The following is a 25007-nucleotide window of genomic DNA, read 5'->3' on the forward strand; positions in this document are numbered from 1 at the left end:
GCGTGGCCAAGGATCTGAACTCGGGGCTACCGTGAAACAAATCCAGTGGTCAGGGTGGGACTCGAACCCGGGAGCGGCGGATTACAAGTCCGACACTCTAACCTAAATGTGTTTGGGGGTTCTACTTCAGGGGGCGAGCTCGCATAGGTGGAAGGGGGCAAATTTGCATTAATGGGCCTAAACATTCATTAGACGTCGATAAGAGATTTCACTATGGGTGTTTGCGTCAGCTGGCGTTCGTCGAGATAGGAGGTGTGGAGAGAAAAAACGACGCGCAAGAGTTGCACGAGATGTATTCATCAACTCCAAACCCAGTTTAATCAATTTTAAGAGTCAAACGCTACTTTTTCCTAACTGGAGTATCATTAGCATTTTTACTTTGAAAGCTGTGTTCAAAAGGTGTATTTCAATCGAGATCAAGAGAACGGACGGAAACCATCATGAAAGAGTTAAAACTCGCGGCTGAATTGGACGGTAACTTAGCAGCTAAATTCATGACACGAAACAGGGGAACATTTTTGTCGATAGCGACTTGCATCTGTCCCCTGATAGATAATAAGTAAGAACCAATCAAAATTCGCGCGTAATTCAGAGTACAAACGATAAGAATTCGAATGGACAAGCCCGCGCGGCATGTTATAAACAACCATCAGCGATGTACTACAGTATGAATATTCACCTGCATTGTGACCAGTAAATACCTCATCCTGAATTAGGAATCTCGTATTTTATTCTTACAAACAACAAATTGTACAGCACATCATTCATAAACTATGTACAAAACAAACTGTTTAAGTGAATATTTACTGAGAAGTATTCACATACTATTTCCGTCATAAGCTTTCAGATGACTGTCGTACCGACAAAACTTGAGGACGTAGGTAAGTCAAATTCAATGCAAACAAAAAAAAAAAATTCAATACTTAGGGTTAAATTTTGTCATGGAAGATTTTATGAAGCATGCTATGGTTGAGTTCAACTTTGAGTTAAATACGATGTTAGCAATTTTCTTCCAACTCCGCGCTTTCCGTCATAAGCTTTCAGATGACTGTCGTACCGACAAAACTTGAGGACGTAGGTAAGTCAAATTCAATGCAACCAAAAAAAAAATTCAATACTTGGGGTTAAATTTTGTCATGGAAGGTTTTATGAAGCATGTTATAGTCGAGTTCAACTTTGAGTTAAATATGATGTTAGCAATTTTCTTCCAACTCCGCGCTTCCACCTAGCATGGAGGAACATGTGTTGATCATGTGTTCTGGAAGACACTCCCAAGATGGAGGCGGTGGTGGCAGATATCTTGGAAACGGTTGATTTGAAGGGAAAGTGAAAGGCGACTGATTCAGCCAGGAGCATTCTGGTGGAGGGAGACTTGGGCAGAGAAGACGCGTTACCTCTGAGGGTGGACATGGGGGCGGATATGGTTGGTAAGCTTGATAGCCATGATGTCCCGTCTGCTGCATGCAAGCGAGGTTGTCACGAAAAGACATTTTAACTCTGCGTTCATTAGCCTCTAACAACTTTTTTTTCATCTTCATTCGTCGGTTTTGAAACCATGTTTTTACCTGAAAACAAGAATTACTGATAAATACAGTACCGCTCGCGCATACGTTAACTACGCAGACAAATTTTATACGTTCAGACGCAGGGTAATCAGACGTGCATATACGACTTTTATGCGCGAACGGACGAAAAACATGCGCGACATTTTTGTCTTCATTAGTCAGTGCTGTAAGTTAACTTTATGTTACCTTGTTGTGGTAAACAAAGAACTTTTGATTTGAAAAAGCGACGCGTCGACAACGGAAAATTTACATCATGATAAAAGCTATCATGTTACCCACACTGTATGTGCATGCGTCTTTCAAATAGTTTCAGTAACAGTCTTGGTTGAAGAGGTTTCAAATAGAAGATATATTCAATCTGCGCATGAGTAAGACACCAGTCATAATTGATCACCCGCGGGGAGGGGGTCAGAGGATTTTAGGGGAATCACATGATTTTCAGGGGGGACGGAGGGGAGATCAGTCGAGGCCAGCAGAGTATAAAGAGAAACTATAGAATAACTCCCAACGTGAAAGAATCAGAAAAATATTACAGACCGTTATGGAGGTATCAGCTTAATTTCATCGTAACACAATCAAAATCCTCCGACCGACTAGGCCTTTATACATTATGCAAGTAAAAGTAGCATTGCTTTTTTTGGCAAAATTATGCTAAAATTATGCTCTTTGAAAATATTGTAAATAAGTCCAAAAAATACATTTTTTAATTAGAAGCCGTTGGTCTACAAGAAAGAAACGCAACAAATCCACAATGAAATTCAAATAAACATGTGGTTCATGTTATCATGCACACCAACATGACCTACAATGTGACTTCCGGTTCCGGTGCACCCCAGACCCGGGCTCAGACCGTTTCAGACGCCGCACAGTGATTCACAGTGAACTACAAATGCTCTTACTTGAACTAAATCTTAAAACATCGAATACCGTCACCAAGTGCTTGGGAGTAGAGATAAACAATTATCAAATTGTAGCATCAAAAATGATCCGATAATTATCAAAATATGCGAATAGCCCTAGCTCATTTGCGAATTACCCTTGGCCTCATTTTCAAAACGAGTCCTCGTGCTAATCCTTTCATATGATACAGTCGAACCTCGATTATCCGGACCCGCCGGGACTTTGGTAATCAGTCCGGATAATCGAGAGTCCGGATAATCGAAAATATGAATATTAATGAGACTCATGTAAACAAAAGAAATAAAGATAACACACTTTAAATCCTAAAAGTCTGCTTCGATGACTCTCCGAGTTCTCGATCTTTTGAAAGCGAAGGAGGTAATGCGCTGTTTTAAAAGCACTTTTCCTGAATTTAGACATAATCTCTGAATTTTTTTACCTCATAAAGTTTGGAAGATCAAAGCTCATTAATAATCATGAAAAAAAACGGGACCAGAGAAAAAGTCCGGATAATCGAGGTTCGACTGTAATAAGTTCCATTCACATGCAAATTAAACTCATTTTCACAAGAATGGTTGGGCACGAGGACTCGTTTTGAAAATGAGGCCAAGGGTAATTCGCAAATGGGCTATTATGCTAGCATTGCCACTTGGCAGAAATTATGCCAGTTTGCTCAAATTATGCCAAAAATTATGCTAGCATAATCTATAAAGGCCTACGACCGACCCTCCCCCCTCCCCTGAAATATAAATAATGGCCGGTTCCTAGATGGGGTATACTGAAAATGGGTAGCTCCATTTTCTGCCTTTAAAAGCACACACAACCCACAATTCCTCTATTCGCTCCGACGAAGGGCTAACGCTCGAAACGTCAGCTTTTGTAATCGTTACGGTGGCCAATTTACCATTTCAACTTTGTTGATATATCCAAATTATACTGAATCTACTCGAGCAATAAGATGGTACGTCATTTATGTCAAGTTGTCTCGTTAAGATCGATGATAAATTAGTTGACTGCTATTCATTGTTTTGGCAAAGGCGTGGTTTTACTTATCAGACCAAACGATGTAGTTTCTGCCAATCAAATGAAATGGGAACGGCGTTATACCCAACTTCGTCTCTGACTTTTTTTTAGGGCGCGGCCGCACCCACTTGTACATTTCCTACAGGTTGGCTCTTCCTTTAGTATGCTTAGCTGTGGCTGGTCAGGATAACTCAAAAACAAGCTGGAAACGTCTCTTTACCTGTGTCTCGGTCATCTGCAGCTGCTCTGCAAGCCTCTGTCTGTCTCTAGAACCCAGGTACTTCTGTCGTTCAAAAACTCGTTCTAATTGCATCACCTGACCCACTGAGAACGACGAACGGAGTTTGCTGGATCGGCCCTGAACAGGGCTTGGTTCCTCACAACCTGTGAACAGAAAGAAACCTAACGCCATTATCTGAGATTCAAACAAAACTGAGATCTTTTTTTGTTTTAATTTCAAAGGCTTTTCCTTCACAATAACAGACACGATGAAAATTATTGTTAGCATTTATAACTGGTTTTAGCTACAGCAATGCGTTTACCATGGTGATCGATATTTCTTTAGGAGGGGGGCGCACCTAATCAACTAGAAAACGTCAACGGCTTTTCCTTTCTTTCTCCTGAAATAAGGCACCGTGACGAGAGAAAGATCTTAGAATCACCCATACCGTTCTTAAACGAAACTTCATTCCCAAAGGTGGTCTAGTTTTTTTCGCAATTGTCCGCTTTTATCAAAGACTTGTTTTCGTAATGAAGTATAGGGTTTCTATGATACAAAATCTTGCTAAGATGAGTTTGCCAGATTGGGGGAATGAGTGTAAACGAAGATAATATAATGTAAGATGTTGGAAGCTTGCTGCTTGAGTCGCTTATGTTAATGGGTGTGGACAAAACCTGGCCTAGGCCATGGCCTACCCTGTGACCCCCTCTGTGGCGTACCGGTGGTCAGATTTTTAAGAACATAAAAATAAAATCAGTAAGAGTCGAACGAATATGCTGGTGTACAATTATCTGACTCTGAAAAAGGTATACTAAGAGGTCGCTAACACGATTTTCAACGTCCGAGGGAACGAAACACTGCAAATATCACAGCACTCAACCATAACGTTAGGTTAAGGGGGAGGGGAGAGGAAGGGCCAATATTGCGTCAAATGGCGGCTTTATGATGCAGGCTGTCAGTTGGTAAAAGAAAGTGGAGTGCTGGTGTAAAAATGTAATGAACGGCGTTATATTGGAGAGCATACATATCCAGGCAAGAAAACGCAAACATTACGTGCCAGGCCAATTTTTTAAGTACCCTCAAGTGCTGTATAGTATTGAATTTGCAACGATCACCCCGGGACACGCACGCATCGCCGTTGTAAACATTTCGCAAACTTTACTTGCTTTTCCAAAGAAAGGGCCAGTATTGCATTAATTTGAAAGGAGAGCTGATATGATAATGTTTGCCCAAAAGTTGCGTTTAACCGGCTTCTGTTACTCGATTTCCTTATTCTATCAGAAGGTTAAGAAATTTTGATCGGAATGTAGCCGCCAAAACAGCAGAAGAAAGTCGTTGGTAAGACAGTACTCAGGAAAACGTTTAAAGGTTTCCAGCAATACTATCCCTTTAAAAATCTGACCACCGGTAGGCCATAGGGTAGGCCACAGGGTAGGCTATGTGGCCTAGGCCAGGTTTTGTCCACACCCTATGTTAATTGATTTCTTTAGAATACTGAGTAAACTTGAATTTCCCCGTGCATTGTGACACGCCACTGAGTACCTAAAACTGAGTCTCTTGTATTAACAAAGGCTGAAAATTGAAGGCGAAACAAATTTCAATGAGTTATCTATTTATGCTGAATGCACAACAGAAGGTCGAAAATGATCGTTACAATTTCTCTGATGTTAAGTTAGGCGTGCGACTTAGACAGAAGAGAAAACTTCTGAAACAGTTGCGGAAGGTTTTTTAAATTCCTTACGAACCGATCAACGACGCACTAAAAACATCATGTATAACTTAATTAAATGAGCAACAATGTTTTTAATATGAAAAGATGAAAATAAATCTTACTTGAGGGCATATTTGATGAACAACTACCACCCGCCATCGTTTGCGGAGTTTGCATTGCGTCTTGAAATCCATGATCGAGCAAACCTTTCTCCGGACATGGCGAAAAATTTTGACTTTGCACGATGTCTTCAACCATAAATGAAGACTTTCTGTGTGAAAATTCGTCTTTGAGCTTCATTGGGCCGATTGCAAGTGACACAGAGTTCTGTAACGCAGTTGCAGACTCCTCCATCTCGTTTTAAGTCGTTAACGCACTGTGGTTGCTGATGTTATCGTATGAAATCCGATGACAACTGATGTTTTATGTCGCTAATACACTAGTAGTTGATGTGATCGTTTGAAATCCGACGGCAACTGACGCAAACTTTCTAAGATCTTAAATACTTTCCAAATTTACCGCCAATGCGGTGTCCCTTTCAAATTAATGGGTAAACATTCCGCTCCACTGAAAGGATTCTTTGTGACGTGTCACAAAGAATCCTTCCAATGGAGCGGTATGTTCATTGTCATTGATCGGTATTCATTATGAAACACTTTCGTCTTACTTCAATGCACAGCCGATTTCACGTTCTTTGGCATGTTGCACACAATTTGAAACGCACGCCGCATTCTCTTCCTATTGAAAGGAATGAAACAATGCAGCGTGGCGGATAATGGCAGCTTTTCAGATTGCGATAAGCAAATGCGATGAATTCTCAGATATCAAGTGATAATACATAATTGCTTCGAAACACTATTTATGACTCCAGTCAATTTAATCAAATGTCGCGTCTTCTGTGTTTAAGAGCGAGTCTCTGTTTGTTTGATTTTGTTCAGTTTGATCAGGGGTCTGTTAGGCTAAACTACAGATGACAGGAGATAAGAGCTGACATTTCGAGCGTCAGCCCTTCGTCCGTCATTTGCTGTGATCATAGTTAGTAGAGGGGAACTACAAAATAACTTGTAATAATAACTACTAACTATGCTCTGATGAAGGACTAATGCTCGAAACGTCAATTTTTAAACTCTTTACGGTGGTCAATTTACATTATCAACGCAGTTGATAGAGCCCAATTTACTTTGTTACCTCCATCCATGCAGCACTACAGTTTCTTTAGAAACTACCCCCTTTTTAAAAACTTAAGGGCCACTTTAACTAACCACCAAACGAGCCATTTCGGTTGCGTTTCTGTATTGTTCTCACCCGTCCATGATATTGCGTTCACATGATAACGCAAACCTCCAGATTCACTCATCGTCCACATTAAAAATCCACCATCACGCTTATGGAAGCGACAATACTGTGACGCCTTCTCCGTCACCATCTTAAAAAGCCATCGTTAAAAGAAAGAATGTAGGCAGTTCTGACTGCATGTGGCTTCTGCTCACCCGCACCCTACATCTTTATGAGCACCATATTCCACAAGAGACAAGTATATCAGGAATATACTGACTAATTGACACTCAACGAAAAATTAAACGGTTAAAAGTTAATCATATTAATAATAATTATCAATAAAATAATAACAATATCAAGTGTAATGACATCTTATAGAGGCTAGCTCAAGAACCAAACTCTTTCTGTAACAGACCATCCACAGGACTCCAGTGATAATTAAACAGGCCATCTTTTAATTTTAATTTTCCATGTTAATTATCATTAAATTTCTTACTTAACTGCAATTCCACTCGTCTTTAAAGTCTCAAAATAGCGATTCAACGACTAGTATCCAAATTGCCTAATCTGCAATTAGTGGCCAAAATGTTGTATCGGCCACTAGTGGCCATTAAAGCTATTCTGCCACCGACTGACCGTAATAGCTCATCTCTCACGAGTGGCCAAAAAGACGAGTCGGCCTTTAGTGACCAAAATGGCTAATCCGCCACTAGTGGCCAAAATGGTTAATCTCCCAGTGGTGGCCAAAATGTTAAGTCTACCACGAGGGGCCACAATGGTTGATCTGCCACTAGTGGTCAACATGGCTAATCTGCTACTAATAGCCAAAATAGCTACTCTGCCACTAGTGGCCAAAATGGCTACTCTACCACTTATGGCCAAAATGACAAATCTGCCACTAGGGACTAAAGTGGCATATCTTCCCGCTATTGGCCAAAACGGCAAATCTGCCATTGGTGCTCAAAATGGTCAATCGGCCACTAGTGGCGAAAAAAGGCAAATCTACTACTAGTGGCCAAAAAAGCAAATCTGCCACCAATGGCCAAAATGGCAAGTCTGCCACTAGTGGAAAAAATGGCAAGTCTGCCACTAGTGGACGAAATGGCAAATCTGCCACTAGTGGCCAAAATGGCAAATTTGCCAAGTGGCAAAAATGGCAAATCTGCCTCTAGTGATAAAAGCGGTTAATCGGCCACTAGTGCCCAAAATGGGAATTCTGCCACTAGTGGCCAAAATGGCAAATCAGCCACTACTGGCCGAAATGGGAAATCTACCACTTTTTTTTTTTGTAATTGTAATCTTTATTTAAACACGATCAATTCATCAGCCTATAAAAATACATATCACATACGCTAAGATATTAAAAATTAAAACTACATACTAGAACACTAAAGCTGTTTTCCGGGAATGCCGTGCGTTAGACTTAAAGAATGTCATTGATCTTACGTTTAAATAACCCCAGAGACTCTGTGTTCCTTATATCGCGTGGTAAACTGTTCCATAATGTGGCGCCATTGTAGCTAAAGCTTTTTCTGTAATAATTAGTGCGCGGTAGTGGAACATTAAGCTTATTTTCAGAGTCCCTGAGGTCACAAGCAGAGTCACGCCATGTAAACTTTAAATATAGATACCTTGGAGCTATCCCGTGCAGACATCTAAACATCATGGTGGCTTTATGGATTTCCTGCTGGCGTGCAAGATTTTTCCACCCTAAAAACTCGAGTAGCTCAGTTGCATCAGCATCATAGTTGCATCAGCATCATAGTTAGGCCACTAGTGGCCCAAAGAGGAAATTCGCTACTAGTGGCCAAAATGGGCCATTAGTCGCCAAAATCGTGAGTCGGCTTCTTTATTCTGAAGGTATCGCATTTCGTAGCATTCTCATTTCGCTAATTTAGCGACTCTTCTCTGTCGCTGATTTAAACAGTAAAATGCTGTCTTTTTAAGAGAAAATAATTTCCTTAACACTTTCCTGATGTGCGGATCACATTCACTGCGGTAGTTTTGCAAGGAAAGGGTTTGAGTTAAATTATGCGCTGTGAATTTATTTTGAGATGTTTGTCGTCTTTTGTAGTGTCACGGTAAGAACTGAAAGACTGTATCTACGATTTACATATTTTGCCGGTAAAAAGAAAAACATTTTCCCGGCTTTAGTTTTATGATACGTTGATCACACCTATTGGCCAGATTTATACTAGAAACGGATCATCCGTCTAGGACGAGCTTGGGTAAGGAACGGTAGCTCGTCCGATAATCCGTCTGTGTATAAACACGGGCAACCAGTCGGTTCATCCATCCAGACGAGCTATCGTGATAGTCCGTCTTCTCAGACGAATTATCGTGGATAACTCGTCAAGACGGATGATCCGTCGCTGTGTATAAATGCGGGAAGAAGACAAACTATCCACGAAAACTACACCTCGTTACAAGAAGCCAGCGGTTGTTTTCAATAAACTTTCAATTCAAGATGGCGGACAAGTCAAATGATGTATGTATGTATGTAAATCTTTATTTAAACACGGAAAATCATCAGTTACATAATAAAAACTAAGATTAATCAACTGCTTTACATGATTGCCGTGTGGGAATCCTATATATCGACTACGTTAAGATTTTGCCTAAAATGGTTAATGGATGAAGCATTCTATGAGTTTTTGGGCAATTTATTCCATAACATGGCCCCGCTGTAAGAGAAGCTTCGTTTCAAATAATTGGTGTTTGGTTTGGACAAGGCCAGCCTTCCCTCAGAATTTCTTGTGTCGTACACAGAGTGATGCTGAGAGAAAAGACTTTGCAGATATTCGGGAGCAAGATTGTTTATAATTTTATACATCATTATGGCTTTTTGTTTCTCTCGTCGAAGAGATAGCCTCTCCCAATCGAGGGTGGAGAGAAGGTGGTTTAAGCTCGTATCAAAGGATAATTTAGTAATAATTCTGGCTGCTCGATTCTGTAATTTTTGGAGCTTATCGCTCAAGTAGCCACTTGAGCGATGATGGTTCGTACAAGCCCAGAAAGTAAAAAAAAAGAACGCGTATGGACGAATACAGAAATTAAATACCTTGCGCTTGTGTTAGCAGAGGAGAAAAAACACTTGCGTCATTGCCGCCAATGCCGCACTAAAACATTTGACTAGGGCCCAAGCCTTTTCGTTGTACTTTCTCGGAAATCCGTTCAGAAAACTCGTCCCAGTATAAAACACGAGACGAGTCACATGACACACCCATAGTTCGTCTCATAGTCCTTCACGTATTTATACTAGATGGATGCTCCTTCTCGACGGATGATCCATCTCCAGTATAAATCGGGCCATTAAGATATTTCTGCAAGGGAAATATTTTTCTTGTAAGTTTTCATGATGCGCTGATCACACTTTTAAAGACATTGCTCTAGGGTAAAGCTTTGTTTTTTTTTCACGCACAATCCTGAAATTATTGTGAAATGTTTATCGTCTTCTGTAGTACTCCTAAATATGCAATAACTTGCATAAGGAAACGGTGTGATCACGTGCCAAAAGTTGACTAAATTTCCGAATATCTCAGATTCGCATAAACAAAGCCTTGAACACTTCTGATGTCATTAGGTTACCACGAGAAATACAAACAAGCAAAATTATGACTCCAGTTTTTATTTACCAGTATCTATCTATGACAAAATACTTTTTTCAGCCATCTGCAAAACAATGCTTTCATAGAACTGATCTATAACTATAAACACTCACTTTTAATATTTTTGAAACACTCAGTAAACTTAGAAAGAACATTCATTAACCCTTTCACCGGAGGAGATCACATCATTTTCTCCCAATCATGTCATTACTTTGTTCCGCAGAACGGTTGTCAAAAGGCTGAAAAAAATTGGATACTGTTTGATTTAACATCAAATTCTCAGAACTACAGTTAAAGACATGCATGGCAAACAGTGTGGAGAATTGAGATTTAAATCTTAGGAGTAAAAGGATTAAGTTTTAGAAATAAAAAATAGAAATTCTAAAAATACTTGGATACATTCCTAGAGATCATGGAGATTAATTAAATCTACGTTTGTCGATTCGTTCTGCCAATTTCTACAAAAGATGCTATTGAAAGCGTTGCAAATTAAGTTAACATTCAATACACGCTGTTTGTTTCGTGGATTAAGCCAACATCTGAGGTGTGAATGGAGGGGGGGGGGAAGGGAGTAAAGAGAGGGGAGGGGGAAACAGTTTACTTTACAGTTGATTAACACGTGATTTCTTGTCTTGGCTCTCTCTCCTTCCAACAAATTGTCCGCCATTGTCAACCTCGATGCAAAACTGCGTGTCGCTGGAGTTTTAACTAAGACTCCTTGTACGAGAAATTATGTCACCATTGCGAAAAAGATGGCTCGATCGTGTGGTGTTGTCAGCATAACATTTTTGAGATATATTTGTGGATAATGGTAGATGGCAAAAATAGAAGTTAACCAAATGTAAACTGAAAACCACCGGGGAATCCTCCTGATGAAAAACCGCCACCTAGAAGATGAAGAGAGAAAACAATGTTGACCAGAAAAGAAGGAGGCACGCAATGTGTGTAAGCCGTCACACAACAAAGCATACGAGACTTTTAAAGTCACACTGCACATAGGATAACCCACAGATAAGGCGTTATTTCGTATCAATAGTGATTTAGCACTGCGTTTACGTCAAACGTGTACGGCAGGAGTGACCCCGCGACCTTGTTTTTCCCGCCATTTTTGACGATTGCCTGTTGCGCTTTGCCGTTTCTACGTGAAAGTAACCGCGTTTGCCTTGTACGTAAGATTTTCTTCACTTTTTCTCTCACAGAGTAGAATTACCGGAAAAAGGGCACCAAAACTATTCCCTGTAAGTCATACAAGGGCGCCTTCAAATCAGCCATGACGCGAGCTCATGCCAAGCTAAAGCAGCAAAGTTCACACTATGTTACGCGAAACGTTGAAGGACAAGCTCACGTTTGCTGTTTCAAGTAAACGCGGTGCTAACTCTCCCTATTAACGCCAGTACTATCATGACCTTTATCACAATTAATACTATTATTTGTATTAACATTATTACTATTTCGCTTTGTTCACGCGAGTACAGAGCGCGAAACACGCGTGCAATTATTTTTTTAAGGCACACGTGATTGTCTTAAGTTGACCGTCCACCCAAGCTCGTCCGAAAGACGAACAAAACGTTGAAAACAAACAACAACAACAAAATAAAAAACACTGCTGAAAATCGAGGCAAACCTCCTGGTCCTCCGAAGTTAAAGCCACTGAATCCTGACCCACCAAAGAATGCTTGAAATATAGAATTAGGGTCGATATCTGTTCATTTAATAAAAAGAAAGAGATATGTAAACATCAATGAGCATGACCAAAAACGTGGCGGGGGGGGGGGGGGGGAGGAGGGGTAGGAGAGGGGTGGAAGGTTCAATGGATCAAATCATTTTCCCCTCCCCAATCAAAAACAAAAACAAAACAAAACAAAAAAAAAGTGGTAAGGAGAAGACAAGTATTGAATGAGTCCACGAACACCACTTCAAATGCACTTGATCTCAGACTGTCAACACACCTGACATCATAAGACCGTCTTCGAGATCCTGACCCGAGTCATATCTGGCCTTTTTCCTGGTGTCTGATAACACACTGTATGCCTCATTCACCTACAATAAACACCAGTAGTGGGATAAGAGTGTTGTCATCATTACAACCTGGCTTTAGTAGCGGTCGCTGTTTGGGAGATGAGCCCAAGCTTATCACTGCTCAGGTAACACAGAGGTCAAACGCCCGAGCATGCGCAAAGCTGAGTGACAAGCTAGTAAAACGTAAGTCTCCTTGACAGGGCTCAAAATACAACGGCAGATCAACAGAATACTAGTGGTTAAAAAAGCCCCGTGTTAAAAAAAGTCTCGAGTTTTTCTTTTTCCTGATTTTGTTTCCTTTTACATATTTCTACGAACGTTGCAATTTTTCGCGTATTTAATTTACGTGACAGCGCTTGTTTCTTATTAATTCCTGTCATTTTGCACGGGAAATAGACCACTTTCATAAATGGCTGCCGGATTAATATTCTTTTGTTTAAATCTAAATTAGCCCTACTGGCCTCGTTCTCCAGTACAAAATTCAAAAGAACACATTATCTCAAGCGAGGCCAGTAGGGCTAATTTAAATTTAAACAAAAGAATATTTATACGGCAGCCATTTATAAAAGTGGTCTATTGGTGTGCGGCCGGTCAGAATCTTGGGTGTGACTGGGGGCATGCGCACTCTCATTCAAAGAACACGAGCATATGAGCGGGCAAGTGAGAAGCAAAAGCTGCGGTTACCAAGGCAACAGTCTCTTCTGTTTTTCCGCGCACCTTCTCTTTAAGCCAAGCCGGAGCTAACGCTATTACAAAGTGTTCAGTAGTTGGCGATTACACGTTCATAAAAACAGATCTCGACAACATGAGGTACATACGGCGGGAAGATGAAAAGGATGAATACAGATTGGAATATGGCCAAGGAGAGCTTAACAAACCTCTTTGAATAACACCTCCTCACTTTTCTTGACTTCTTCTGTTGCCCCAGAGTGCCGATCTGATGAGGAAAAAGAGCTAGATCAGTTGGGATGTAAACTTTTTAAGAAATACAATCCGTAGAAAGAATGTTTACTTGTCTTTCTTAAAAAAGTGAATTGATTAATCATTCAATTATTTAAGCATGATCAATAAAGAAATATATAAAACACAAACACGCATCTGTATAACTAAAAGAACGAACAAGAGGCTGAAAAATCTTGGGGGAAGGGAGACTGCAGCGTTTTTATCCCGTGGAGAAGGAAAACCAGTTAAATTTCGAACCATGAGATGTTTCGGAGAGCCCTGCATTTAGAGAAATGATGATTCTACCCCAGTTTCCCACGCCTGACCTGGGTGATGTTTAAGTGCTTCTTTCTTATAAGCTTTCTTTATTTCATCTTCAGTAGCGCCCTTGGCAATCCCTAAAATTTTGTAGTAATCTTTTCTTTTACTCCTTTTCAAAGCCATTTTTGCTTCTTCCAGCAGACGTCGATATTCTGAAAGACAAGAGAGATAAATTCAATATACAAGTCCAAGTGGCAGATTCTGGGCCCAGTTGTTCAAAGGCCGATTAGCACTAACCCAGGGTTAAATTTTAATCTAGGTTTCTAAATTTCTCTGATCAAAAGCCGTTTTGGGATAGTTTTTCTAATTCTTTCTAGGACATTCAATCATCAAATTGTAGACAAGTGGAATTAAACTGAATTCTCTTTTAGAGCTTTCGGATCTGAAATCAAATTTCACACTAACCCTGGGTTATCTTAATCCAGCTTTGAACAACCCGGCCCAGATGTACAAGTTTATACAAATTCTCACCTCGAGATCGGTCCATTTTACACACTTTCTCGAAATCTCGAACGGCTTCTTCGAATTTTTCTGTTTCCATGTAACTGAAAAATTAATAGCAAGTTCTTCTCATTACCAAGGAGCAAGGAATACTTTAACCTAGTTTCATTAACCCTTTACACCCTAACATCAGTATGCATATTCTCCATACCGTTCTCTATACATTTCCCTTGGTGCTGACAAGGAGAATTTACCTAACAATCAAGAGCTTCTGTAGTTGTTGATCATTTCCTTAATTCTCATGACCTTAATGTGTGATATTGCAAGGAGAAATTGGATGTTAGTCATTCTTAAGAGTTAAAGGGTGACGGGACTGGTCATTATATTTATCGCCTAGGGAGGGGGGAGCGGAAGATTTTGGTTGTGTCTGGTTGTGTTACAAAAACGTTTACCTGACCACTCCCCCAAAGGCTCTGTAGTATTCTAATGACCCACTCTCATTAGCAGACTAGTTTCTATAGTCCCCCCTATCTTTACTCTTTTAGCGACGACTGACCCCCCCCCCCCCACCCTCCATTTCCCCTGAAAAAACAATGCGACTCTCCCAAAAATCCTTCGACCCCAAGGAGATAAATAACTGACTGATGCTTGGAGTTCCAAACGTCCGGGTCCCGCTCGTTCAAAGGTTAGATAACGCTATCCATTGCGTAGTGTGTTTTGCTATCAGTTGTTCGCTGGATAGCGATTTATCTATTGCATAGCGTTATCTGTTCTTTTTACAACTGCACCCAGGAGTAACCCCGTTGCGCATTCTTTTTGTCTCGTTTGAGTTACTTCAGATGACTTCTGGATAATGTAGGAAAAAAATTAGGTTCCGTGACGAGTGCACAACGTAACGGGCAAAATTGATTTGAATCAGCACACGCGAGGGAATAGTCGCGCGCGAACGTGGAGGTGCGAGGAAGCGAAGAGCCACGCGCGTCTCTATGAAACTCACCATCTCGCTCTCTTGATATAAGCCTTAAGGTAGGTGGGGTCCAATTCTACAGCTTGACTGCAGTCCTCAATGGCTTTCTCTGTTTGGTTTTGCTGTTTAAAAATCAAATAGGTTGATTGCTATAAGCGGGGAGCTTTGGCCAATTTGTAGATTGTTAACCGTTTATTAGTCGTTGTAACAACCACAGTATCAAACAACTTTAAAATGATATGATTAAGAAACAAATAATCATGAGCTGAAGTTTTTGAAATGCTCACAGGTTTAATGTCCTCGTTTTCAGTCACAGATTTCTATGAACGTTTCAATTTTTTCGCGTATTTACGTTACAACGGTTGTTTCTCGCTTATGTTGCACGGGAAATTGGCCGCTGCCAGCCAAAATTGTTCCATCTGCGCATGCCCTACGCTTGACCGCTGGGCATGCATTCTCTCATTCAGAGAAGACTCACCTTGGAGCAGACCAGCGCTCTGTTGTAACATAGCTTGGCATTTGTTGATTTATTGCGTGGGTCAATTGTTAATGCTTCGGAGTAGATGTCATAAGCTTGTTGATATTTTCCTCCGGTGAAAGCCTCATTTCCCTCTTGCTTCTTGGATTGTAAATGTTTCGCTTTCTACAAAGCAGAAAAACAGAAATGGGGTTGGGTTATTAGACCAAGTAAGAGCAAATTTCAAAGAAGAACAATTTTCAATGAGTGTCGCAAATAATCCGGGATTGCACTGGTTTTGCTTAACTTCGTTCTTTGATTGGTCCAGAAATTCGTGCCACTCTCTCAACCAATCAGATGTAAAACTGATACCAATCACGACTTGGTCGCCCGCGTTTCAGTCCCGAGCTTTTGGTGAAGTGCTTGTTTTAAATCTGAGTTCTTACTGGCTCTTCAGGTTATTTTCCTTCCTTCTGATTGGCCGTCGTCATTAATTTGATTTTGGTTTTTCAACAGTCAATTTAAAACTGTATTATACATGGTAAAACAATCATTATTGAACCTTCAGTGCCAGTCTTGCTTTCTTGTGGTCTGGATCTCTCCTTAAAACTTGATTGAAATGTTGGAACGCTTTGTCAACATGGTCCTGAAATAAAAAACAGAATAATAAATACAATTGGAAGCCATTAGATATCTTTTCTTACTTCCCCCCTTCCCAAACTCCTTTTTGAGGGTCCTTCATATTTTCAATACACCTGAATGATGTATGAATTTATTTTATTTACGATTGAAAGCTACTCGCTACAATACAAAAGTAAGAATGAAGATGAATGATAAAATAAAACAAGCCTTATAGAAGATCTGTAAAAGAGTCTTTGACCCCATATAGAAACAAAATACCAAAACAAAAATATCTCAGATTCTCTACCTCTATGGAAAGATTAGAAAACCCAGACAACCCAAACTGCAATAAGTATTTACAAGTGTGACTGTGCAACTGTAAATTTACAATTTTGTACTTGAGTTCATTTGAGAATTAACACATTTTTCATTGTCACAATATTACAAGCTTTGGTCCTATCACTCCTGGGATTGATCAAAATGAAAATTCTCCCGACATTATTAATGTATTGTCGAGTAGAATGGTGACGAGAAGAAAGGATATACCATTAGGGAATGATGTTTAATTTAACACCAAATTCTCACTGCTAAACTTATAATAAATGTATAGCAAAGAGTGTTGAGACTTTAATTTTAAATCTTAAGAGTGGAAGCAGTAAAGTGAAGAGAACGCTATACCTGATAGTATAAGCAGAGCCCTTTCACATAAAGTGCATCTGAATTCAATGGGTCATCTATTATGATATTTCTGAGGATGAATCAAAGTCACTTTTATATAATAAGCTGTATTACGCATGCATTTTGAGTGGCTCATCTATTGGAGTACAGACGCACATATGACATCATCATTGAATATTTTTGCTTCTTTATAATAGAAAACAAATAAGATTCCATGCTGCCATGGATCACTGAGATCATAAAGATGTGGTAAGAACATTAGTGACACAATTGGCTGCTGCTCGCATGAGTGACCAGGACAGAATTTCTCCTTACAATATCATGACAACATCAAGCAGACAAGTGAAGAGAATATGGAAGAAAATTAAGTGAGGGATCATTAGTTGATCCAATACCAAATTCCTCAAACTCACATCATAAATATTGTATGGTAGAAAGTAAGGAGAATTACTTATCAGATAATAATAATAATAATAATAATAATAATAATAATAATAATAATAATTTATATAGAGTAAAAACCCGTGTGTAAGAACCTAGTTTTTTTATGTTCATGTCTGGCAAAATAGGTTCTTATGTTTTGGGGTATTTACTGACAACTTAGGCAAAACAGGTTCCTAATAGGTTCTTAGCCTCAATATTTCAGACATGAGGACATGCCTGACTTAATTTTCTATACTATACTGTACAATACACTGTGTACTGAACAATGTACTTAATTATACAGTTTAGAAGTTTATACCCAGGAGTACATTTTTGTTTTTTGAACTTGCTATAATACATGACTGTGGAGGTGTAGTGGCCTCATGGTTGGTGCGCTCGACTCCGGATCGAGTGGTCCGGGTTCGAGCCCTGGCCGGGGACTTTGTGTTGTGTTCTTAGGCAAGACACTTTACTCTCACACTGCCTCTCTTCACCCAGGTGTTTAAATGGGTACCGGCAATTTAATGCTGGGGGTAACCCTGCGATGGACTGGCATCCCATCCAGGGGGGGGAGTAGAAATACTCCTAGTCGCTTCATGCTACAGAAACCGGAGTTAAGCACTGGCCTAATGGGCCACTAGGTTTGTAAACAGACTTCACCTTTAATACATGACTGGGAGCCATAAATACAGTGGGGAAACTGTATTGTGACATGTTTTATGGAAGTATCAAATAATTTATATAGAAAACATTTATTTTATAGTTACAGACATATTTTGCTACAACATTGTTTCATTATCCAGAATGACTCTTCATATAAGAACCATGCAGGTTTCGCTGGGTAAACAGGCTCTTATATTTTTGGGTATTAAAATTTCTGCCAAAAAGGTTGTTAATTACAAGGTTCTTACACGCGGGTTTTTACTGTAGTGCAGACCTCTATGTGGATATATTCAGTCGTGCTTCACAGTATTGTAAGGTAAAATTATGTTAAAAGTTACTAAAAATATAAGGAACTATTAAAACCTACGAACCTATGCACACGAAGGGAACAGTTACCAAGTAAATACTAGTTAAAACTATTTGAAAGCTAAATTAAAAAAAATGAGTTTTGACAGCAGTCTTGAAAGCGTCCAATGTCTTTATGTTGCAAATTGTGGAAGGTAAGATCTTGGGAGTGAAGAATTACCGGTAACACATTTTGGCATTATCTATGATCTAGTACTGAAGAGACACACAGCAACGTGGAATCTGAATTGATCATGTACACAAAAACAAATCTCTCACTCCTGAATTTATTATCAGTAGCATCATTAATAAGAGTTGTACTTACTGCACATCTGTTAATGCGTCGCTGTATTTCCCCATCTGGCAATAAGCTTCTGCTCTCATTACTTTGTAAAGTGCACAAGCAGGACAATCTTCGAGGATGTGATTCAAGTAATAGATAAGCTGTTGTGTATGAAAAAAAATCACAACACTGAGACCAATGCAGAATGATATACTGATAGTAAGATCTTAGTGCGCTTAATGCTCTAGTGAGAACACAGTGCCTTACAGACAGATTCAAAGTGAAAAGGTCAAGTCTGTTAATGAGACGAGTGACCCATCAGGTCGGCGCTTAAGGTGTCTGAACACAGTTTTTTATACCTTTGTTTCTTTCGCCATTTTCTCTAAAACCCTTGATCTCTCGGTCGCCAAAACTGGCAGCAAGTTAACGACACAAACTTTACGTATGATGCACGATCCTCGCAGTAGATAGCGCTATTTAAGCAATAGCAAAATTCAGACCTGAAAAAAATCAGGCCTGTACGGGACTCGAACCACTGACCTCTGCGAAATTCAGGTCTGAATTTCGCTATTGCTTAAATAGCGCTATCTACTGCGAGGATCGTGCATCATACGTATCAAATACCGCAGTTCAATATATGATTTTCATATATTTATTCTATGACACAAACTTTGTTTTTTTGATAGTTAAAATGACATATGTGCCATTGCCATGGTGACATGAATAGATATAAACAGGCAATTAAAAATAATTGGTTTTGTTTCTTTGTAGTAAATCTAGTCATTAGATTTTCTTTATAACTTGCATGCAATGAGCTTGTAAAGATACTCACAAGTTAACACCATTTTGCTAACAATTTAACAGAGAGATCTTCAGTTACCCCTTGTTGAAGGTTCACTCGATTTTCTAGAATTTCCTTTGTTTAAAATCAACTTTTTTTCAATACTCCAGTTACTTATTTCCTAAAGTACTTTTGTGCCAAATTTCGTGAAATTCTAATGGGTGGTTCTCAAGAAATAGGCATATTTCCGAGAAAGCAATTTTCCATTCAATCGCAAATTTTTTAATTACTACGCATGCACTGCATTTGACTGGGTTCTTTTGGAAATGATGAAAAAGCAGAGAATTGCTGGGTTCTTTGGACCGTTACCTTTTCTAACATATCTTTGTAATAAAAGATTAAAGCCCTCAATACACTGCGCCAGCGATAGAGAAAAATAGCACAGATAGTGCAGGTATGCGTTGAGTAAATAAAATGACCGCTCTGTTGATGGCATGTTTGTTTTTTTGCAATCCTTGTGTGTGCGCTGAATTGCATCAGCAAAAGCACGCGCAAAAACTGCGTTCAGCCACCTTAACTCTGGTTTCTGTAGCATAAAGGGACTGGGAGTATTTCTACTCCCCCCTGGATGGAGAGCTAGTCCATCACAAGGTTACCACCCAGCATTAAATTTGCTGGTAACCATTTAAACGTGTCGGCGAAGAGAGGCATTGTGAGAGTAAAGTCTCTTAACTAAGAATATGACACGATGTCCCTAGCCAGGGCTCCGTCACCAACCACTTGATCAGGAGTTGAGCACACTAGCCATGAGGCCAGTGGGCCTCCCTTTGGATTCAAATTGGTTAACCCTTGATTTCCAGGTCGGAGTAATTAACATTTAGTAATTAAAAATAACAAGCTCAAGGCTTATGTACAGACATGACAGGGCATACCTTTCTGTAATCCTCCTCATCATGAGCTTTAAATGCAGACGCCTCATAACCTTGAACTTTTGTTGCTGTGCGTAGCTGGAAATTGTTAAAAAAATGAGTGGAAAAATAAAACTTGGGAAAATGTCTCACTGACTGTGCCTTCCTTAACCCTTAAACTTCCAGAAGTGATTCACATGTAACTTCTCCCATTTAATACTCACACATTATCCAGCAAATGGGAAATGAGAATCATCAAACTCATCAGGTAGAAGTTGTAACCTTGATCTAACACCAAATTCTTGTGACAAATTTACAAAGAAATGTGTAGCAGCCAGAGGGGAGAATTAACAATCAGATCCTTTGAGTTTAAGGGTCGAGGTTTAATCTTCCTAGCAAGTCAATTTAATATACTATTCTAATATTCTAGAAAATAACTAACCTCAAAGCTCACAGTTTTCTCAAAGCTTTGCGCTCAGGAAACTGTTCCCTTCTTGGAACAGATAATCTCTATGGACAAAAATCCAAGCAAATTTTGGCACCAAATGGGGCTATTGTTTAAATGCCTTGAGCCTATGGTATAACCTTTCTGTCAAGTTCCACAGGGTTCATGATTATGACACACCACAGTACATTCTTACAAACCATGAACTTACATCGTTTTGAGCATCTTTATTTTCTGGATCTTTCTCAAGAACCTTTTGCAGATAGTTTACAGCATTTCCAATGGATCCCATGACAAGGTGACATTTAGCAGCTCTCGAATAACCCTTTGAAAGAAGAAATTTTACAAAGTCCAAACTTTGGAAGGAAATTCTTCTAACTGATTTCTACACTTTCTATTATAATAACAGTTGTGACTGGAAAGCTGAGTCTCAATAAAGTATGTCTGTATGTCAATACAAGAATTTGTTGTTTCAACTAAGAAAAAATTTTTGACATTCATTGCAATGTCCTTCATCCATAATATTTTTCACCCGTAGCTAAGAATTCAAAGGTTCTTATCAGATTGATAACACTTTTAACCCAGATGTATCTACCTTGTAAGTAAACTGAATTGGAAACTTAAAAACACTTTTTTTTTGTTTTTGCAAAAATATCAAACCCAGCTAGAAATTATTAAATTTCACATGGATTTTGCACCCGTTTTCTCTATTTACTGCATACAAGTCATATCAAAAATCAGAAATACACAGATTTCTCTTTACTGGTTTAAATAGAAATTCTGTAATCCTTCTAGATTCTCAGCTGAACCAAGCAGAAGATTATGAAAAGGCAGTATTGTTATTTCTGTCATCCACCAAAAAAAGATCTTTCCAAAACTTTTCTTCCCAGGAAGGAAGAACAAAACCAATAACCTGTAACCTGATGTCATTACATTCTCCAGCAATTATATCATTCATTAAAAATTAGCAATAAAAAGGGATGATGTTTTGACTTTTGCAAGGTCAATTTCAATTTTATAATGACCTTGGAAAGGTCAAAACTTTGTTCATTTTATTGCTAATTTACATTACAAAATCTGTATCAGAGGAGGAAGAACTCCATTGATCAGATTATCATGTGATCCTGCTGATTGACAGTGGAATGCCCAAGGTGATGGCAAGATATTTGTTGTACCTTTATCTTAAGCAATATTTATAAAAAATCAGCAAAAAAAGAAATGACTTTTCAACCTCTGGAAGGTCATTTTCAAGTTTATAATGACCTTTTAGAGGTTGAAATGCAATTCATTTTTATTGCTTATTTTGTTAAGAAATTCTATACGAAAATTCATTACTTGATGAGGGAATTCCACATTAAATTGCACGCGAAAACTGATATCGCACGAATCAAGAAGCGATGAGTGCAATATCGGTTTTCAAGTGCAATTTAACGTGGAATTCACAAGTCAAGTAATGATATTCCTTGAATCACATAATTGAATTAAAACAAGAAAAAAAGAAAACAGCATTACTTATAGTTGTTATGTCTACATAGATGCAAAACAATATCACTTAGCCTTGTTTTCAACACGCAATTCCACGCTAAATATCTCGCTTTCTTAACCAATCAGAATGAGAAATTGTATTCAGTAATGGGATTCTATATTAGAGAAACAAGTGCACTTATGGCACTACCATGTGACCCCACTGAGTGAGTGATAATTCATTGCCTAAGTTGACAGCATGAAATGTAAACTTTGTTGAAGAGTTGCTTCTCAGTGGAATTTCAAGACTCGTCAGAGTAAAACTTGTTAAAACAAACAGCTGATTATTAAGATATTATTAGCAGGGTTCTCAATAAGTTTTGATGTAGACGGCTGAAACATAAAAGTAGGCGGCGGGAGAAGCGAGTACCACAGGCATGAGCCTCTAAGGGGGTCTGGCAGCATGCCCCCTCTCCTCCTCCGAAAAACTTCAAAATATAGAAGGTTAGATTTGCCATTTTGAGCCTTTTGGCAAACAAATTTGGTTTTAAGAAATAATTTTTTTATTAGAGACAACCATAAATTTTACTGAACATCTTTCTTTTCTTGGAGTCCTAATAATGGGACCAGACTACACCCCAAAAAGGGCAGTAGTTTTCTCACCTTCATCTACCTGGCTTTCCATTCTTCGTGATTTACAGAAATATCGATCAATTCCAGGCTGGCTTGAAGTGGGTTTTCTTTTACACATGGGTACTCTATAATTAATTACATACTAAGATTTCATGCCTTCTTCGAACATGCCGAACGCCATTTCATGCCTTCTTCTAACACGCCGAATGCCACACCGCACTTGTTGACAACAGACATTGGTCAGCAGAATTTCGCAGAGGGTAGAAGGCGTGCATTGGCATTGTGTAATACGTTTTGCTGCTGAAAACGGCTTTCGAGTATTACTCGTTCGATTCACGCGATTTTTAACTTTGAAATCTACGTGTAGATACAAAAGAAGGAGGCAAGCTTGTCACCGAAAAGTAGGCGGCTCTAAATTTAAGGTAGCCGGTTTTTTAGCCGGCTGCTGTCACTTAATGAGAACCCTGTATTAGAATAATATTAAGATATTAACCAACCTTCATAAAGTTCTCATCAGTCTTGATGGCAGTCTGAGCATCTTCTAAAGCCTTGTCATAATTCCCAATCATCATGTATGCTGCTGAACGATTCCCATAATATGTAACTATGGTGGGAGCCAGCTCTTAAACAAATGAAAATTGGAATTTTATTATAACCTGGAACAATAGGTGGTAGTTATAAACTCAGTGGACAGTTTGACTGATAATCAGCTGTGCATCCAATGTGTCATTTGAAAATTTCTTCAATACAACAACGACTACCATTCATTTCTTACATTCTGGTTGCTCTACAAGTATGTAACTTGTGATAGGGTAAATTTCTAAAGAAACTGTGGTGCTGCATTGGTGGAGGTATTACAAGATAATTTGGTTTTATTCAACTGAGTTGACAATATAAACTGGCCAAGGTACAGAACTTCTAAAGCTGACATTTCAAGTATTAGCCCTTTGTCAGAGTGAATGAGGAAGGATTCATGCTCAAAACGTCAGTTTTAGAAACTCTTTGAAGTTGCCAGTTTACATTTACTCAGTCGATAAAACCAAGTTATTTAAACAAGAATTATGTAACCTTGAAGAACCTTGCCAAACTGGCCACGTTGCAATTTTATTGATGTTTCTGAGGAAGAAATATATCACTTAACAGAAAATTCAGTATGAAAGCGCTGGGAAGAGTCTTCAAACTGCTGTGATAAATGTACTAAGTTACCAATAAAATGAAATAAAATGATAACGATATTTGAACGACGCCCGATTAAATTTTGGCCGCTTCCTGTTCAGAGATCGGAGAGCCGGCGAATTGTAAGGATTCGAATTTCCAGCCCTTAGACGTCTTAGCAAGTAAACTCTATTGCAATCAACAGATTGAAATCAAGACAGGTTGAAAAAAAATCTATCTGTATAATAATTTTGTGCGAAAATGATTTTTACCTTTCACATGAAACAAGAACTTTTAGTTTCTCTGGAAGAATCACATGGCCAAAAATCGCAACAGTTCTGTATTACAAATAAACCATTGAGACCAAAGTAATAACAGTTACCTTGGTATTCCATGGTAAAGAAACCAGAAAATAGTAATATCTAGTATACCTATAGCTTCCGTGTACAATTTAACGGCAGCTTCATAGCGTTTCTGGATATATTCACTGTTTCCTTCTTGTTTTTTAGCATCAGCCTTCGCAAAACTACAACAAAATAACACACCAAACAAAAGTATATGCGGTAAAATTGGGTTTTAAAGCTTCTCCTTTCCAGCTATAATCTTACTTGTCTAATTCAGGCTCTTGATCTACGTTCATTTGCTCATCTGTTTCCCTTTTTTCCGGCGAATTTTCTCCATCGCTTGTTTTAATTTCTACGTCCGCCATATTTTCTTGCGACATTGCTAGTCCCAGTTTCTTCGCGCGGTCTGGTGCAAATAAAGGCTGTCAGAGCGAAAGTTCCAGATGAATAATCCGATATTTTTATCCGTACGTACTTCAAAGCGAATGAAAGGGATTCATTTCTTAAACCATCATGGCTGCGTTGGTGTGTCATACCAAAACTAATGATGCGAAAATAAATATGCTCACGAAAACCTCGGAGTAAAAAAAAATAATCATTCGTAAAGTAAATGACAAAATCGATGACGTATATTGAAGTGCAAATCTATTGCATTTTGAAATAAGAAGTAAAATTTGCAAAATAATTCACTAGGAGAGAGTCTACATGCATCGTAGATTAAAAAAAAAACAAAAACAAAAACAAAACACCAGGAGAAACGTTTTGTTTCACACATAAGGTTGTAACGACAGCATAACTCACATTCAGCAATC

The 25007-nt window shown here is 38.9% G+C and overlaps 2 protein-coding genes across 2 annotated transcripts; both read right to left on the reverse strand.

The window, feature by feature from the left end:
- Positions 1–712: 712 nt before the first annotated feature.
- Positions 713–5307, reverse strand: LOC111334530 (uncharacterized). Its single transcript, XM_022940288.2, has 2 exons — positions 3709–5307; positions 713–1565 (listed from the first exon to the last, which is right to left on the reverse strand). Exons 1-2 carry the CDS (start codon positions 3994–3996, stop codon positions 1194–1196), a joined length of 660 nt encoding a protein of 219 aa, XP_022796023.2. The 5' UTR covers positions 3997–5307; the 3' UTR covers positions 713–1193.
- A 5002-nt stretch (positions 5308–10309) lies between these two features.
- On the reverse strand, positions 10310–24616 carry LOC111334547 (dnaJ homolog subfamily C member 7). Its single transcript, XM_022940319.2, has 16 exons — positions 24460–24616; positions 24283–24377; positions 23194–23318; positions 20811–20924; positions 20179–20253; positions 18508–18626; positions 16752–16821; positions 16015–16098; positions 15474–15638; positions 15026–15117; positions 14059–14132; positions 13593–13739; positions 13203–13261; positions 12255–12345; positions 11930–12007; positions 10310–11192 (listed from the first exon to the last, which is right to left on the reverse strand). Exons 1-16 carry the CDS (start codon positions 24573–24575, stop codon positions 11137–11139), a joined length of 1560 nt encoding a protein of 519 aa, XP_022796054.2. The 5' UTR covers positions 24576–24616; the 3' UTR covers positions 10310–11136.
- Between the last annotated feature and the right edge of the window lie 391 nt (positions 24617–25007).

This window comes from Stylophora pistillata, chromosome 14 (assembly GCF_964205215.1).
Source record: "Stylophora pistillata chromosome 14, jaStyPist1.2, whole genome shotgun sequence".
NCBI classification, from domain to species: Eukaryota; Metazoa; Cnidaria; class Anthozoa; order Scleractinia; family Pocilloporidae; genus Stylophora; species Stylophora pistillata.

Coding starts and splice junctions, on each gene's coding strand:
- LOC111334530 (XM_022940288.2), bottom strand. CDS start 3,996: ATGCTAACAATAATTTTCATCGTGTCTGTTATTGTGAAGGAAAAGCCT. Junction 1,566..3,708: donor TGCAGATGACCGAGACACAG/GTAAAGAGACGT, acceptor TCTTGTTTTCAG/GTAAAAACATGGTTTCAAAA.
- LOC111334547 (XM_022940319.2), bottom strand. CDS start 24,575: ATGTCGCAAGAAAATATGGCGGACGTAGAAATTAAAACAAGCGATGGA. Junction 18,627..20,178: donor ATGAGGAGGATTACAGAAAG/GTATGCCCTGTC, acceptor CATACACAACAG/CTTATCTATTACTTGAATCA. Junction 12,346..13,202: donor AGGAGGTGTTATTCAAAGAG/GTTTGTTAAGCT, acceptor TGTTTATTGTAG/GTGAATGAGGCATACAGTGT.